Genomic DNA, 16523 nt, shown 5'->3' with positions numbered 1-16523 from the left:
CTCTCCGGATCACTGAGGATGAAACATAGGCAATTGAATAAAATAAATACAAAGGACCCATTTTAGCAGAGGGAACAAAACCAGAAGGCATTCGTTTAAAGTGATTGGTAGTAAAAGGAACCTTTAAAGGGAAGAAAATGTATTTTTCCCCTCATAAAGAGGATAAAGTCAGTTTGGTCAAACTCCCTGTCTGAAAGGGGGTGGAAGGAGAAATTGTCATCACTCTCAAGAAGGTTACCTGAACACGTATGGAGCCAGGAATCTACAGCCAGAAGAGAGACAAGGAGACTGTAGCAGGAACCCAGAACGACAAGCTGCCGGAGGAACTCAGTGAGTGGGAGGAACTGTCAACCTTTTTGATAGAAACTCTGCATCAGCACCCTACAGATTTAAGGTGGAATTAAGCACAGCAGCTCTTTTACAGCCAAGGAGGGCTGAATGGCCTCCTTGAGTGCAAATTTTTAGAGACTCCGAAAGCCCAGTGAGCAATACGAGCCACGCTAGAAACATCAGGACAAATCAAAACCGTTTGTTGGAAGGATTACCAACCACCACTCTTCTGATTATTGCAGAAGCCCTTTATTTGAGGACCGGAGGGGACAGAGGCGCAGAGTAATGTCAAAGCCCTTGCTGCGGCTCGGTGAGTGCGCTTGCGTGGGGCGCAGTGAAAACAAACGGGGGAAGCCGTCATTCGGGGGGTTTTCTTTTGCCCGACATTTCCCTCAGAGCGGCAGCGGGAGGAGCGGCGCCGGCGCCCGAGCCCGATGGACGACGCGGGCCCCTCGGGTGACACCCACTCCGAGTGAGAAGTGAAGGGGGCGGGAGCCGGCGCGGGAGGCTGGACCGGGACACGACCATGACTTGGTGAAAGGAAAGAGAGAGCGAGCAAGCGAGCGTCCTGTGTGTGTGCAAACACTGACCGGCATCAGCGCCTGCGAGGGGGGAGAAAAGGTCTTTCTTTCTGGGAGAGGAAGAAAAAAACAATTTTTAAGCGGTGAAGAGCAGAGAAAGGAAGGGAAAAAGGCGGAAAACACGCAGCCACTGTCGGGGTGTCTGGAGCCGGTGATCTTCCGAGGTTTAACCTCGTTTTACATTTCACGAAAAAATATTTTACGCTTTGTGTCGCCGAAGACGACGAAGAGGAGAGAAAGATATTTTTTCTTTGCCCCCTCTGGTGCACAATGAGGGCGCCTGTCCGCCATGTTACAGTGATGGCCAGGAATTGACTGGATGTTTTAATATGTTGGTTTTTAATCTGTACTAATATTTGAAAATATTCCCGTCGACTTTAATCTCGCCCGCCCTGGAGGGAGGGAGGAAAAGGAAGGAGGGAGGGAAGAGAGCCTGAGTTTGCAGCCGCCGCCGCCGCCGCTTTGTGCCTCTACTCACCCTCTCGCACTCGGCGCTGCCATGGCGGAGCAGGCGTACTCCTGGTGAGTGAATTTCCGAGCCCTGCACTGGGTTTTCCTCATCCCTCTTTTGCTGGCGCGGAAGGGTTCGGCGATCTCGATTTGTTGTGTGAGCGCGGGGGTTGGAGGGTGGGCGGTTTGTTTTCATTGTAGGCCGAGGCCGCCTCGGCCTCGCAGTTTGCAAGGGCCGGGGGGTGGGGAGGCATTCTTTGCATCGCCCGCGACTGGAGGGCGCTCTGGTGCCGATTGCGGCTCTGCCTCCGACCTCCGCAGTGTTTCTCTGGGATCTGAGTGAATGGACGGACAGCGCAGCCTTCGCGGCTGCATTACTTTGTATGGAAGGAGAGACAAGCTCTGGGTGCATGCATCCTGGGGCCAAGAGCAGCGAATCAATGACATATTTTAATAATTCTTTTAAATCCGAATTTGTAGAATTCGCCTCTAGTGATAGTGGATGTAATGACTCCTTGCAATTTAGATGTCAACACAGATGAAAATCGGACATGTCAAGCAATGCTCAGGATAATCAATAAACGATTCTGCATACTTAAGAATATATTCCACTGATGTTGTTCAGGCCTACTCAACCAGCGGCTAATTGTTTCCGACATTTGTTTTTTTTAAGAAAGCCGCACAACGAATATAATGGTCTGTAGTATTCACTTCCTAGGATTAGGAATGATAGTTCGACCGCAAGTGAGTTAGTGAGCATTGCATTCCGTACACTTTGTTGTGGTAACTAGTCCTGAAAAAATTTCAACGCTGCAGAAATGACATTTTACAAACTGGCAGAATTCACAGTTGCCTAGATGATATGTTGAAGGGGGAGGGGTGAATGAGTTGCATAAGTATAGTATATGAATACTGTGTATATTTTTAAAAGCTTTCTGGATAATCCTCTATGAAGGCAAGATTTTTGTAGTTTATTCAATCTGATCTAGAAATGTATATTGAAAGAATTTACTAAAATTGGTATCATGTTCAAATCGTTGGACTTGTTTAGCGTATAACATGATCATTTGGACTCCATTGATACCAAAGGCGTTAGTTTTCGTTGTATCTTGGGCGCAGTGAAATCTTTAGTTATAGGCTTTGCGATGTTTCTTTTAAGTGCAACTAACATTCAGCAGCTGAATGCCTTTAACTCTCATTATAGAAAATAAATATGTATAATTATGAATATTATCCAATGCTTTGAGTTGAGATAAAATGACCTGATAATGTTAGAAGAGCAATCTATTTTGTGTGTTTCTCAAATAACGGTTTTCCTAAGCTACAAGAAAGATTTAATGATTGCACAATACTTTTCATCTTGTATTGCTTTTAGAATCAGTATTTCATATTTATGTTCCACAACTCAAAATGCCTATGTTAGTAGTCCAAGTTGGAAGAATGGCATTGTACTACTGATTCTGCAATTCAACTGGATTGATAGATTGTTAAGTTATTTCCAGCTATCCAGAGGCTATATCAATGTGAAGAGCTGCTGGGCTAGGCAAGAAAGGGATCTCTAATTATACTGCCACCTTGACTGATGGTGTTCTTTGTAAGAAAAGGGTGGTCAAGAAGGGGAAGGACAAAATAAGTTGTGTTTATTGTTTCCAGTGCTCCCATATTAGTCATATTCATAATAGCCTGTGAAGAAATGTTCTTATTTAGTTTGATACATTGATGTCATCCTTTATTTTGTTGAAGTTTTGCTATTCATAAAAATACTGCAAAATTTAATTGTAAATCCCCACTATTAAGTTATGAGACTTTAGTAATGTAGCACATCATTTAACAAATCTTCATGTTAATACCAGCTGATGGCAATGGTTGAGCTTTGCTCCTATAGTTTGAAATTCTGAATTGGATATTCCATTCTACTCCATGTACTGTAGGGGCTTTATTTGTTGCTACTTGGTCTTCTGTGGACAAATTTGATGCTCCTGTTTTCAAGCATAGAAAAGTAGTTCAGATTTCCTATTGAGCTGTTGGTTATATGCTATGCTTGTTGCTCAAATTTAAATGTTTATATCTTGCTCTGCTCCATTCTACAAAACATCACATTTTATGTTGAGAATTAAAATCCATATTTAAGCATCAGATGTTGAAGGGATTATTTGGAGTCTTAATGTTCACTAACCAAATATGGCTAACTCCAATTTAACTTCATTGAGGCAGCAAGGGCGTTTCAGAAATAAGTATGTTTTGTGTAAATTTACTTCAGCAGCATATTAAATGGTCTCTGTCTATAATTTGAATTTAGCTGAAACTAGAATTGTAATTTAAGCATAATTGGTCATGGTAAGTATCTTTATGCTAATTTGGCTATGCTGCTTCTATATTTTAGGAACTATTGACGTTTTTGTAGGTGGTGCATATCATTTGGATTCTTAGGTTCATAATTAAAATCCTTATTTTATTTTTCGTGTTTTAAATCTTTCATATCTGTTTGCAATGAGTTGTTGAGATGGAACACTGTCACTGCCTTTGGGCCAAACAAAGTAATAATCACTGAATGAACTTACTACATGCAATTTAACTTCAGTAAAGTGATTAAAATGATATTTTGAAGGCCAAATGAAAACATTGATTACTGCATTTATGACAGAAATTGTCTCTGTAATGGACCAAGCAAATTAATGAGTGATTATAAATCATTTGGGTAGTCCTAGCTTGTTAAAACATTTTAGACATGCATAAGTTGATAGGAATGCAAGCACTGAGAGTCATTAATGATCATGATGTGGGGATGTACCAATAGATTAAGATATGGTTACCGTAGTATTTATTTTCAAGCTCTTGGTCATTCTTGTTTTTTTCTTTTGGTTAAACAAATTGTAGATAATTTATGCCTAATAATAAACTTCGTAATATCCTAGCTGTTGGGACCCATATCACTTGGAATGTAGGAGATTAAGAAGTGACTTTATATAACCTAGAACAGTATAGCATAGGAACAAGCTCTTCTCACCACTTGGGTATTTAAATCATGAGTGGTGAGCACTGTTTCTCTCCCCCCCCCCCCCCCCCCCCCCCCCCGGTTAGTGGAACTAAAAACTAGAGGTCATGGGTTTACAGAGAGAGGTGAAAGATTTACAAGGGATTTGATGGGTAACTTCATGCAGAGGGCGGTGCATAACAGATGGAATAATATTTCAAAGACTTTTCGATAAGTACATTGAAAGGAGTAGCTCAGAACTAGCTTGGTGGGCAGCATGGTTGGTATAGATCAGTTGGACTGAAGGGCCTTTTGCCATGCTGTATTACTTTGTGACTTTATATTCTAAGCAATTTACAAGAGGATTTTGTCCTTCCAGTTTGTCTTGTGCAGAAATTGCATCAATTAGTGAAACCTATGATTTGGTAAACTGCGAAAATGTAACTGAAGATTAATTGTATATATGTGTGTGGTTAAGTAATTGCCTAAATCTGCATGCAAGAAGGCAGGTATTATGTCCACCACAAGGGTTGTTGAAATATCAGAAAATGAGCGTTACAGTTTTAATTTCAGATTGCTAGCATCCCCAGTATTTCACTAAATTTAGGTTGAGATTCTGCTTCCTGCCATTCAGTGGTAAAGATCCTTTTTTTGGGGGTCCAGGTCTACCCCATCAGCTGACAGTTATAGGAGCAACAGCTGACACTTGTCTTAGTTTCCACTTTGAAGGTGGAACTACCTGTGGAGTGAATTCCAAGTTCAAGATAAGATTATCCAAGCATGTATATGTCACCGTGTACCACCTTGAGATTCATTTTCTTATAGGTATTCACAGTAGAACAGAGAAGTATAATAGTCAATGGGAAAACTACAGATGAGCAAAGACTGACAAACAACCAATTTGGAGGAGAAGACAGTGTGCCAAATAAAAAAATAATAAATAATACTAAGTTATAAGGTCCTTAAAGTGAATCCATAGATAGTGAAATCAGTTCAAAGTTAAGATGAATTAAGTTATCCATGTTGGTTCAGGAGCCAAATGGTTGAAGGATAATAACTGTACCTGAACCTCATACCAAGCCGGCCACTTATGTACCTCTTCCTATAGATGCTGCCTGGCCTGCTGCATTTTTTTATGTGTGTTGCCCATGTTCCAACTAGGCTAGCTCTTTGCCATGTCTCTGGGAACTAGAATCCCCTGTTATGTGCTTTCTTTTGCATCAGCAGCCAGACTGTGATTTTTTTTGTACTAACTGTGTTACTGATAGTTGAAGTTCTCTGTGTGTGAGGGATTCTGGGAAGCATTCGGATTAATGACTGAAAGTGAATTTTCTGAATATCATTTGCCCAAGAAAACTACCCAATAATTAAATTAAGGCAAACATTGGCCCTAATTTTTCATATCTTAATTTATTTTAAAATTCTTGTTTCCTGTATGATTGACATGAAATTCCCTGTAATGTTTCTTGACTATGTCCCCATTTTTTTGAAAGATTTTCATGAGCCTGCTCTCTTCTCCCTCCCATCATCCAGCCCCAAATAAGACACAACCAAGAAATGTTTGTACATGTTTTTTTTAACCAATCGCTTATGAAGTGAAGGAAGTTGCATCATCAGCAAGGCTTGCGTGACTTCCCCTACTCAATAGTGTGACCAACTTGATGTACAATTTGCCATAGGCTCTGTAGTGGTGAATTTTATCAGGAGATCAGCAGGATCGCTGATATTTCCTGGACAGCCTAATTAGTGAGTGTGAGTAGACATCAGGTCAAAGTCAAAATAAATTTATTTTCTTGCAGGCATTCACAGTAGAACAGAGAAAAATGCAATAGAATCAATTAAAAACAAAGAGTGACAACCAATGTGCAAAAGAAAATGACCCATGCAAATAAAAAAATAAATAAGTAAATAAATTATACTGAGGTCATGAGTCCTTAAAAGTAAGTCCATAGGTTATGGAATCAGTTCCGAGTTGAGGTGAATTGTTTTCCACTCACCTCAAGCCTAACTGGTGTGGCCACTAGTCTAACTAGCGAGTGGTGATTAGATGGCAGGTCAGGTTAATTGGTTCTTGTCCTATCACCCTTTCACCTTGCACTATCACCCTCTTGCCATTTAATCACAGCTGTCTTCCACTTTCTCGCAATCCCTAACCAACATCACAACCACGCTATACATACTAAAGCTTATTTATCTTATTTATGATGAAAGGTCACGGATGAGAAATGTTAACTCGTGTTTCTCTCTCTTCTGTCTTGCAGAATGTAAAAATTGTCATCCCTTGCCTATTTAGATATATTTTTATTCTTAACATATTTATGATTTGTGAGGATATTTAAAGTATTGTGAATTATTTAGCCATGACTTTTCAAGTTTAAGATAAGCTACTGTGGTTTGCTATCTTGAACTGTAAGTGCAAAATCAATTTCCCATTCATGGCTGTGGAGGCTAAGTTATCGGGTATATTTAAAGCGGAGGTTGATGGTTTCTTGATTGGCAAAAGCATCAAAGGTGATGGGGTTAAGAGTGATAATAAATCAGTCATGATGAAATGGCAGACCAGACTTGATTGGCCAAGGCCTAATTCTGCTCCCATGTTTTATGGTCATAAGTCATTTTTTTTCATACAATTCAGTAGCGTAGGACTGTAATGCTGTCACTGAACCAGTAGCCTGAGTTCTGGACCATTGATCCAGAGATGACATATGTCAGCTGGGGAATTTAAATTCAAGTAAATAAAACTGGAACTAAGGGTTATCACAAATGTAGTCGAGTAATGTAACATTTTGTAATTTTAAAACTCCAGGTGATTCATTGCTAATCTTCAGGAAGGAAACATCTATCCATACCCACTTTAATAATGTGCGACTCCAGACACCCTGAGTTGAAGTTTAACTTCCTCCTTGGTTCTTGGGGAATTCGGTGTGAGGAATACATGCTGACCATGCCAGTGATGTTCATGTTATTAGAATGAATAAACTTTAAAAAACCTCGAATACCAGAGGCAACTGGTAAACAGAAGAGATCCCAATCACCCCATGTGCACCCACTAACAGTGGTAAATATCTGACACCATAACAATTTGAAGCTGTGTGTTTTGTGACCAGTCTGCCAAGTTTAATGTGCAGTCACCATCCCAGCCTTCCACCAATATATGTCTGCTGAGGTTGAAAGGTTTTGTGCAATAGTCATCGTATCTCCACGACTACATGTCTGCTGGGGTTATAATGTTAGGCACCAAAGAGTTTATTGACCTTGAATTTTTTAAAGTTGCATGTGAACAGTGGAAAAAGTTTGTGGTTTTTGCGGTTTGAGCATTGTCTGGTCTAACCACTTTTTGCCTCTAACAATACGTTTCTCTGCTGTTTTTCTGTTCGCCTATTATTTAATATTCTTGTGGCCTAACAAATTAGATATTTGCAATCGTGTTGTAATCAGTACCTCTGCTGAGTATTTGATCTACATATCTAATGTGTTACAAAGTTCACTAATTATTTCCCCTATTTCTACCATTGAGGTTAAAATCTTAAAACTACAATTTTATTTAAAGAAAATGTCAATATTGGCATTATTGAAAAAAAACCAACAAACAGCAGATGCTGGGCATGTGAAATAAAAGCTGAAAGTGCTGCAACTGCTCAGCGGGTGTTATGCTGCTTGACCTGCTGAGTGTTTCCTGCATTTTCTGATTTTATCTTGGTGATTAAAACTTAGCAATATCCTCTGCAAAAGCCTTGGATCTTAGCTTGCATTTCATATGGTATCTAAAAATAATAATTCCAAATATCGCTTTCTTGAAGTGGAAGGCTTTAATAGCTCTCAGATGAAAATATTTTGGTGTAATTGAAAATCTTTTGTGTATTCTTTCAGTTATTTACATTTTTGCCCTTTAAAAATACTCAAGAAACATCTTATTCTGCTGAAGAGAAGGGAAAGGCGAGAAGAAATTAGTATCCAGATTCCCCCTCTTCTTCAAATAACTCTAGCGTGTTAACTAGTTTGAATTATATACTTGTGTTCCTCTTCCTGAAACTTATCTGGATTTATTACATGATCATTAGTACCTTGGCTTCACCACCATGTTTGTATTGTGTGTGCATGAGGTAGAAAATAGGTTGTAAATTTTTTCACACTATAATGATATTTCCTTATGTTGCAAGTGATTTGCGCATGCTAACCAACAGGTTTTGTTTTTGCTAAGTGAATTTTGCAGTATATGCCAACACACCAAAAGCTGGAGGAGGGTCAAAATGAATTGTTGAGTGCCTGTTTCCTTCTATAGATGTTGCCAGACCTGCTGAGTTTTCCAGCTTTTTATGTGTTGCCTCAGATTTCAGCATCTCTAAACTTTATTTTGCAGTATACAGCATTGTTTTTCTTGGTCTATTTTTGTATATAGATCAGTTAAACTTGTAAAAATCAAAACTCAGAAAAATATTTGGTTTTTCTACCATATAACATTGAAATAACAGCTATTTTATATAGCTCAATTTTAAAGAAAAGTATTACTTTTACACTGGATTTTTTGCTGCTGTTTGTGGTTTTTAGACTGTAAAACTAGTTCAAAATGCACAGCAATCTTGCCAGTCCTCCACTCTTACCTCCAATCTTTCTATTCTAGCTTGTGTGCTAGCTCTAGCGTCTCTTCAGCACCCCTCCACTTATACAAATAGTATTGTTCCAGTTCTAATTTCTATGCTTTCATCGTCCCCTGCAGTAATTCCTACATCATTAGACTTGGCTTCCAAGTAGTTCATTGGTTGTAAAGTGCTTTTGGATATCCAGTGACAATATAGAAAAAAGCTTTATGTTTTCAACCATTTGCAATGTTGGTTTCAGCTTCCAAGGACTTCGGGGTTTGAAATTCATTCTGAACTATTTGTTCTACTTCAACCCACACACAGCACTGGTGGAGCCCAGCAGATCAATGAGCATTGACTATTCATTTCCCTCCATAGACGTTGCCTGACCTGCTGAATTCAAATTTGTTTATCACATATACAAACACTTACAATGAAATATATCATTTGTAAGTGCCACCACACATTCCGGTGCCAACATAACATGTCCATAATGCTTAACAGAATACAATAAAACAGAACGTTCCAAGCAACAAAAGCAAAACGAGTCCCAATCCTTCCTCCCTCCCTCCTTCTTACCCACCCACGTACTTGCACAGTCCTCTAAACCTAGGACAGACTGTCTTCAGCCACCAGAGGACTCATGGATTTGCAGACACTGGGCACAGTCTTCCCCAGTGGACTTGCAGAGATTTTCGTATTTGTGCTTTGGCCATTGGGCTAAGCTCCAGACCTCTGATCAGCCGTAGAGGACTGATCTTCAGTATTGACCCAGGACTCAGTTGACGACAAATGAAGCCCAGATTCCTCATCTCGAATGTTGGATTCGTCGATGATGAAACCCTGAGCGTTCTTGCCAGTCTGCCAGCCCGTCATCTGACCACGCCCATGCCATTGGCCTTCAAACATGGAGCAGGGGCTTAGACTTGGATTCTAGCCTGTTCTCCATTTTCCCCCACACCCCTGGCCTTAGCGCCCCTCTCTGTCCCCAAATCCATCCCTATAAACCTCAAAAAAAAACTAAAATTATGTCTGAGCTGTGACCTCAACGAAGACCACAGTTCGATGCCATTTTGATGCAAAATAAATCACAATTTGTGATTTCTATTTGGTCTTTAGTCAGCATCAGGTTAGGCACTTTGCAAATTGATATGGATGCTATATTGTTCTTAGTGGCTTCAGATGCTTGAAGCAAGGAAAGAGTTACTGCTGCCAATGACGTTAGATTCATCTCTGGTGTTCGAGAAGTGTCTTGCAAAATTCTGCTACCTCACTTCAGTCAAAGCAAACAGTAGCCTGAATTTGGATGTTTGATTGATCACCGAGCTTGGCAAAATATTTACAGATGTTTCAGCTCCAATCAAGAAGCCATCATCAGTGCATATTTGAGGGTGTTCTCTTCTCAGAATGCCGGCTTAGGTACTCCTCCAAGGTCTGAATGGACCCCATGCAGTGATGATGGCTTCTTGATGATGGAGCTGAAACATCTGCAAACATTTTGCCAAGCTTGGTGATCAACCAAATATCCAAATAGCCAACTCGAGCTACCAATATTCCGCAATATGTCAAAGTAGCTTGAATGTTGTGAGGTGAAATGAGCAGAGAATCCAGTAATACTTGTTCATTTTAAAAATTTAATGCTAGCTTTTATCTTCCTAAGTTTTGCAAGAGGGGAAGAATCTGTTTATTTATTAGTCATACAACGCTTCTAGCCATACTTCCCCAGCAACACCCGACAAACCCAATTGATCCTAACCTAATCACAGGACAAAATACAATGACCATTTAACCTACCCAGCACGTCTTTGGACTGTGGAAGGAAACCGGAGCACTTGGGAAAAATCCATGCATTCCATGGAGAGGGCATTCAGAGACTCTTTGCAGACAGTGCCAGAATTGAACTCTGACACCCAAGCTATAATAGCGTTGGGCTAACCTCTGCATTATCTATATAATATGTTTTAGATATGTGTTCCTGTGCATTAATTGAGTTTCAAAAAGCATCACGTGATGGATGACTTTAATCTTTTTTCATTTTTTTTCTCTTTCTAGGGAGCTATAAATGTATCTGCAAAATTCTGAGTGAACAATTTGTAAATTGGTAGACAGTATCAGTCAAAAGTTTATCAGGTGCATGAAAGATTTTTTCCCCATGTGTTTGCAGTTTACATAAAGAAATTAATTTGCATTTATGTTCAAATTTTTATTCAAATCTGTTAGATTTTGCATTTAGTGTTGTACAAAACAAATCCAATTTTGCTATGAATAATTTTCTACATCGTTTAAACATGTCCTCACTTTCTGAGGTTAATCAAAAATGGTTAGATCAACCTTTTTCTTTTGAGGAAATTGCCCGAGTTGTCCATTCTTTGAGTTCGGGGAAGGCTCCCAGTTCTGACGGATTTTCTGGAGAGCTCGATAAGGCTTTTGCTCCTTTGCTTATTCCTTACTTACTCTCTGTCCTTTCTGACTCCCTTAAATTAGGCAGGTTGCCACAATCTTTTTATGACACCTCTATTTCACTTATTCTCAAAAAGAATAAAGATCCAACTGATTGCTCTTCCTACAGACCTATTTCTTTACTTAATGTTGACGCTAAAATTTTAGCTTATAGAATGGAAAACATTCTGCCTTCTATTATCTCTGATGACCGGACCGGATTTATTAAAAATTGTTATTCTCATTTTAACATTCATCATTTACTGAATGTTATTTATTCTCTCTCTAAAGAAACTTCGGAATGCGTGATTTCTTTAGATGCTGAGGAAGCCTTTGACCAGGTTGAATGGAATTATTTACTTAAAATATTAGAAAAATTTAACTTTGGGTCCAATTTCATTCACTGGATTAAATTACTTATCTCCCACTGCACAGGTTCTTACTAACTCTCAGAATTCTAAACCACTTAATCTCCAACGTGGAACCAGACAAGGATGTCCTCTGAGTCCTTTGCTTTTTGATTTGGCTTTAGAGCCTTTAGCCATCACGTTTTGTGAATCCGTTGACATCTCGGGTATTTTAAGGAGGGGTATCACTCATAAGTTGTCACTTTATGCTGATGACCTTTTGATCTACATCTCTAATGTGGAGTCCTCTCTACCCTCAGTACTTTCTTTACTTTCTGAATTTAGTCAGTTCTCAGGATATAAACTTAATCTTCATAAGAGTGAACTTTTTCCTTTGAATAATTTGGTATCAGTCAACTCTGACCTTCCTTTTAAAATTGTAAGAAATCAATTTACTTATTTGGGTATAACAATTGCTAAGAACTATAAATTTCTTTTAAAGAAAACTTTTATGACTCTTGGAGTATGTTAAGGTACTATCAAATTGGTCTCCCCTTTCTTTATCGGTGATTGGACATATCAATTCTATTAAAATGAATGGTTTGCCTAAATTTTTATATTTATTTCAAGCCCTACCTGTTTTTATCCCTAAATCCTTTTTTGACTCTTTAGACTCCATCATTGTATCTTCTTACTTACGGAAGAATAAAAACCCCCCGATTAAACAAAGTTCATCTTCAGAAAACTAAAAAAAAAAAATGGGGGATTAGCCCTACCCAATTTTAGGTTTTACTACTGGGCAGTCAACATACTACCTGACGTTTTGGTTATATTAATCATGAAGACTGTCCGGTTTGAGTTTCTTCAGAAGTTAATTCTGTTAATAAATTTTCTATTACTTCTCTTGGTTCTTCAATTCCTCTATCCTTAAGTAATTTAACTGATAATTATGTAGTTAAACTTTCTTTGAGGATTTGGTTACAATTTAGAAAGTTCTTTTGGGTTATTTGGTTTTTCACTCTCTAGTCCCATTTTTTTTCTAATTTTTTTTAAACCTTCTTTGACCGATGTAGTTTTTAAAGAGTGGAATAGACTAGGTATTAAATGTTTTCAAGATCTGTTTGTTGGAGATGGTCTTTCCTCATTTGATCAACTATCTATTAAATATAATCTTCGTAAAGCTCACTTTTTTAGATACTTACAAATTAGAGACTTCTTGCGTTCTCAACTTCATACATTTCCTAAATGTCCAGATAAGAATTTAATTGATACAATTTTTGCTCTGAAACCTTGTCATAATGGATCTATTTCTAATATTTATAGTATGTTGTTGGCAATGAGAAACATTCCATTAGACAAAATTAAAAACCTCTGGGAACAAGACCTACAGATTTCAATTGATGAGGATACTTGGAATGAAATTTTTAAATTTGTTCACACTTCTTCGTTATGTGCGTGTCACTCTCTTTTACAATTTAAAGTGGTTCATAGAGCCTATATGACTAAAGATAAGCTCTCTTGTTTTTACTCAGATTTTTCTCCATACTGTAATAGGTGTAATGTCAAAGAGGCCTCTCTAATTGATATGTCTTGGTCCTGCCCACGGCTTGATAAATTTTGGAAAGAAGTATTTCAAACTTTCTCGGAGCTTTTTAAAGTAAGCTTTAAACCCAACCCTCTGACTGCCTTGTTTGACATTGTTGGAGAAAATGAATTTACTCTTAAGCCAAATGATTTGCATATTTTGGCTTTTATTTCTCTTTTAGCCAGAAGAGTTTTGTTGCTTAAATGGAAAGATGCTGCTCCGCCTACCCATGCCCGTTGGTTGGTTGATGTTATGTCATGTTTAAATCTAGAGAAGATTAGGTGTTCTATTTCTATACCTAAATAAGATTTTTTCACATTATGGGCTCCTTTTTTTTATACTTTCACAATCTTCAACTTGTTCAGCAATGATGATGGCTATTATATGTTTGAATTTACAACTATATGTCCAAGGTTTTTTTTCTTTTAACCAAACAGCTGGGTTTTTTTGTTATGGGCTTTAGGTTAGAATAAAATATACCTTTTCAATATTATGGTTAGTTTACTATACATAGATATGGGGCATTTCAACCTTGTTTCTGTTTCCATAATATCATAATGTATTTTGTATTCATCTATGCAAGTAATTAATAAAAATATTAAAAAAGAAAAAAACAATGATTGAGTGCCATTGATTTTCTTTGCTGGTTGTAGTCATATCCATAGAAACAACAGCAATAGTTTTTCCATTCTCCCTCTGTAATTATCTCGAGAATCTTGTAAGGTTCTATAACCTCCACCCCCTCCACCCTCAAAGCATTTGCATTGCTGTACCTTGACGTGTTTAAAGTCATGACTCAGGTTAAGTGAGTATGCTGACTAATACCCAGTACCTCTCCTCCTTTGCTTTCACTACGTTGTCAGATTATTTGTCGATGTTCCAGACTTGCAAAGAGTGGGGAGTGTGTGAGGAAGGATATGGGGAGTATCGTCAGTCCCACTGATTATTGCAATGCTGGTGAAGGGTTTACTTCCAACAGTGCTGTTAAGCTGTTGTGCAGTCTGTCAGTTTGACTTCCTATTTCTCTTTAAGGCTTCAGCTTTTCACCGTTGTCTTGGTTTACAGTAGGTACTTTGTGAGCAAATAATTGATCAGGAAGTAAATACCAGTGTGTATTGAACGGAATGGACTGTGCTGTAACTGCTGTGCACAAAATTAGAAGCTGCACTCAACTATCACTGGATTTTGTTGTAAGTACTTTGCAAAACCATGTAATCCTCTATTTAAATCATACATATTAATTAGAAGTCAATCAAGAGAAAACAAATAAAGGACTGTTGAACTTCATGCTGTGTGTGTTAATCTTTCTTATCTCGAAGTTCAAAAGTTCGAAGTAAAATTTAATACCAGAGTACATGCATGTCACCACATACAACCCTGAGATTCTTTTTCCTGTGGGCATACTCAGCAATCTATAGAATAGTAACTGTAAACAGCGTCAATGAAAGAACAAGAACATAGAAGACAACAAACTGTGCAAATGCAAATATAAATAAATAGCAGAAGCGTGGTGAGGAACTTTGCTGCTTTTCTGCGACAGTGCTTCATGTAGATATGCTCAGTGCATTAGGAAATTGTTGTATTATACTTTTTTCACTTTCGAGGAACACCTTTAATTAGTAGAGCAAAAGCAATAAAAGGGACCCTTTTCTTTTAACCTAATGCTTCTGCTTTAAAAATACTGTGGCTCTCGGATAGTTGTCAAGCTCTATGCCTCTTGTTCCCTTGGGAAATAATTGGTTATTGCAGAAGTCTGACAATCTGGCATAGCCTGTCTTACCTTAAATGAGTCCTCCATTCAGATGGATAGCTAAAGTCATTATAAACTGGTTCAGCAATTTTCACAGGTGGCAAATCAGAAGAGAAACTATAGTTTATTTTAAGTCATTGATAGAGTGCTAAATATTGGAAGTAAGCACGTGATTATATTGGAGACAAGAGGCTGCAGATGTTGTAATCTGGAGCAAAAAGCAAACTGCTGAAGGAACACAACTGGTCAGGCGGCAACTGTGGAGGCAGAAGAGACCCTGCATCTGGTCTGCCTTAATCATGCTGTTGAGGCTGATGCTGAAAAAAAAATTCTTTTTGAAATATGTTACATCTCAAAGGTGTTCCCTAAGAATAAGCCTCCCTATCAACAAAACAACATTTTCAGGGTATTTTACATTCATGTTGGCTCTTAGTTATATAAATTCATAAAATTTCCCTTGATTCCTTTTAGCAAGCGTGACCTCAGCACGCCTTGTAAAAAAAGTGAATAATTGGCAGGAGTTTTGACTTTTTGTATTAAATGAAAAGTGCTGGATGTTTCATGGGGGTGGGTGGTGGAGGAGGAGAACTGATGAATGCTATTAAACTTGCTATTATTGATAAGTTAAAATCTAGTGCAAAAGATCCAACTCTCGGGTGTTTTCCCATGACTGCTGGGGTTTCTGTTGGGTGCTCAGGTTTTTTCTTGTTTCTAATGATGAGCTGGTAGATTGAATACAGGTTTCCCTCGCCATGCGAAGGTAGAGTATTCCTATGAAACGGATTGTTAGCTGAAATGTCTTAAAACGAAGAAGCAATTACCATTTATTTATATGGGAGAAATTTGTGAGCATTCGCAGACCCAAAAATAACCTACCAAATCATGCCAAATAACACAAAACCTAAAATAACAGTAACATATAGTAAAAGCAGGAATGATATGATAAATACACAGCCTATATAAAGTAGAAATACTTTTCCGCAATCATTACTGCATTGATCTCCGTAGCAAAAATCTCACGCAAGCGCTGTTGGCAAAAATGGCGCAAGCGCTCCCCAGTAACCTTTAAGCTATGAAGCTGCCAAATCATACCAAATAACACGTAAAAATACACAGCCTATATAAAGTAGAAATAATGTATGTACAGTGTAGTATCATTTACCGAAATTGGTTCAGCGCCGAGCACACTGATGATGGTGTGTTAGGCTGAATCGTTGCAGGTTGGGTGGTGCAGTGGCCCCCACCCTCCAGGCCGCCGACAGATACCGAACTGCGAAGCATGCAGGGGTACAGCAGAGGCACACAGCACATCTTTAAGAAAAAAGCCAAAATAAACATGCTAATTAATTAGGTGCCATCTGGCACATAATTGTCGGCCCAGATCAGTGTCGATTTCCAATTGCGTCGTCTCTGATCTGGGCCAACGATTACTTGCTGGGCGGCACCTAATTAATTAGCATGTTTTTTTGGCTTTTTTTATTAAAGAT

At 38.5% G+C, this 16523-nt stretch overlaps 1 protein-coding gene across 1 annotated transcript in view; it reads left to right on the top strand.

Annotated features, from left to right (window-relative positions):
- Window positions 1-666: 666 nt before the first annotated feature.
- sppl3 (signal peptide peptidase 3) overlaps window positions 667-16523 on the top strand; it is a 176390-nt gene continuing 160533 nt past the window's right edge. Inside the window, exon 1 of the mRNA XM_072247987.1 lies at window positions 667-1433. Coding sequence (XP_072104088.1) covers window positions 1411-1433 — 23 coding nt within the window. The 5' untranslated portion in view covers window positions 667-1410. The remainder of the gene's footprint in view (window positions 1434-16523) is intronic.

Source organism: Mobula birostris, chromosome 31, assembly GCF_030028105.1.
Source record: "Mobula birostris isolate sMobBir1 chromosome 31, sMobBir1.hap1, whole genome shotgun sequence".
Classification (NCBI taxonomy): domain Eukaryota; kingdom Metazoa; phylum Chordata; class Chondrichthyes; order Myliobatiformes; family Myliobatidae; genus Mobula; species Mobula birostris.
This window is presented reverse-complemented; position numbering and strand designations above follow the sequence as displayed.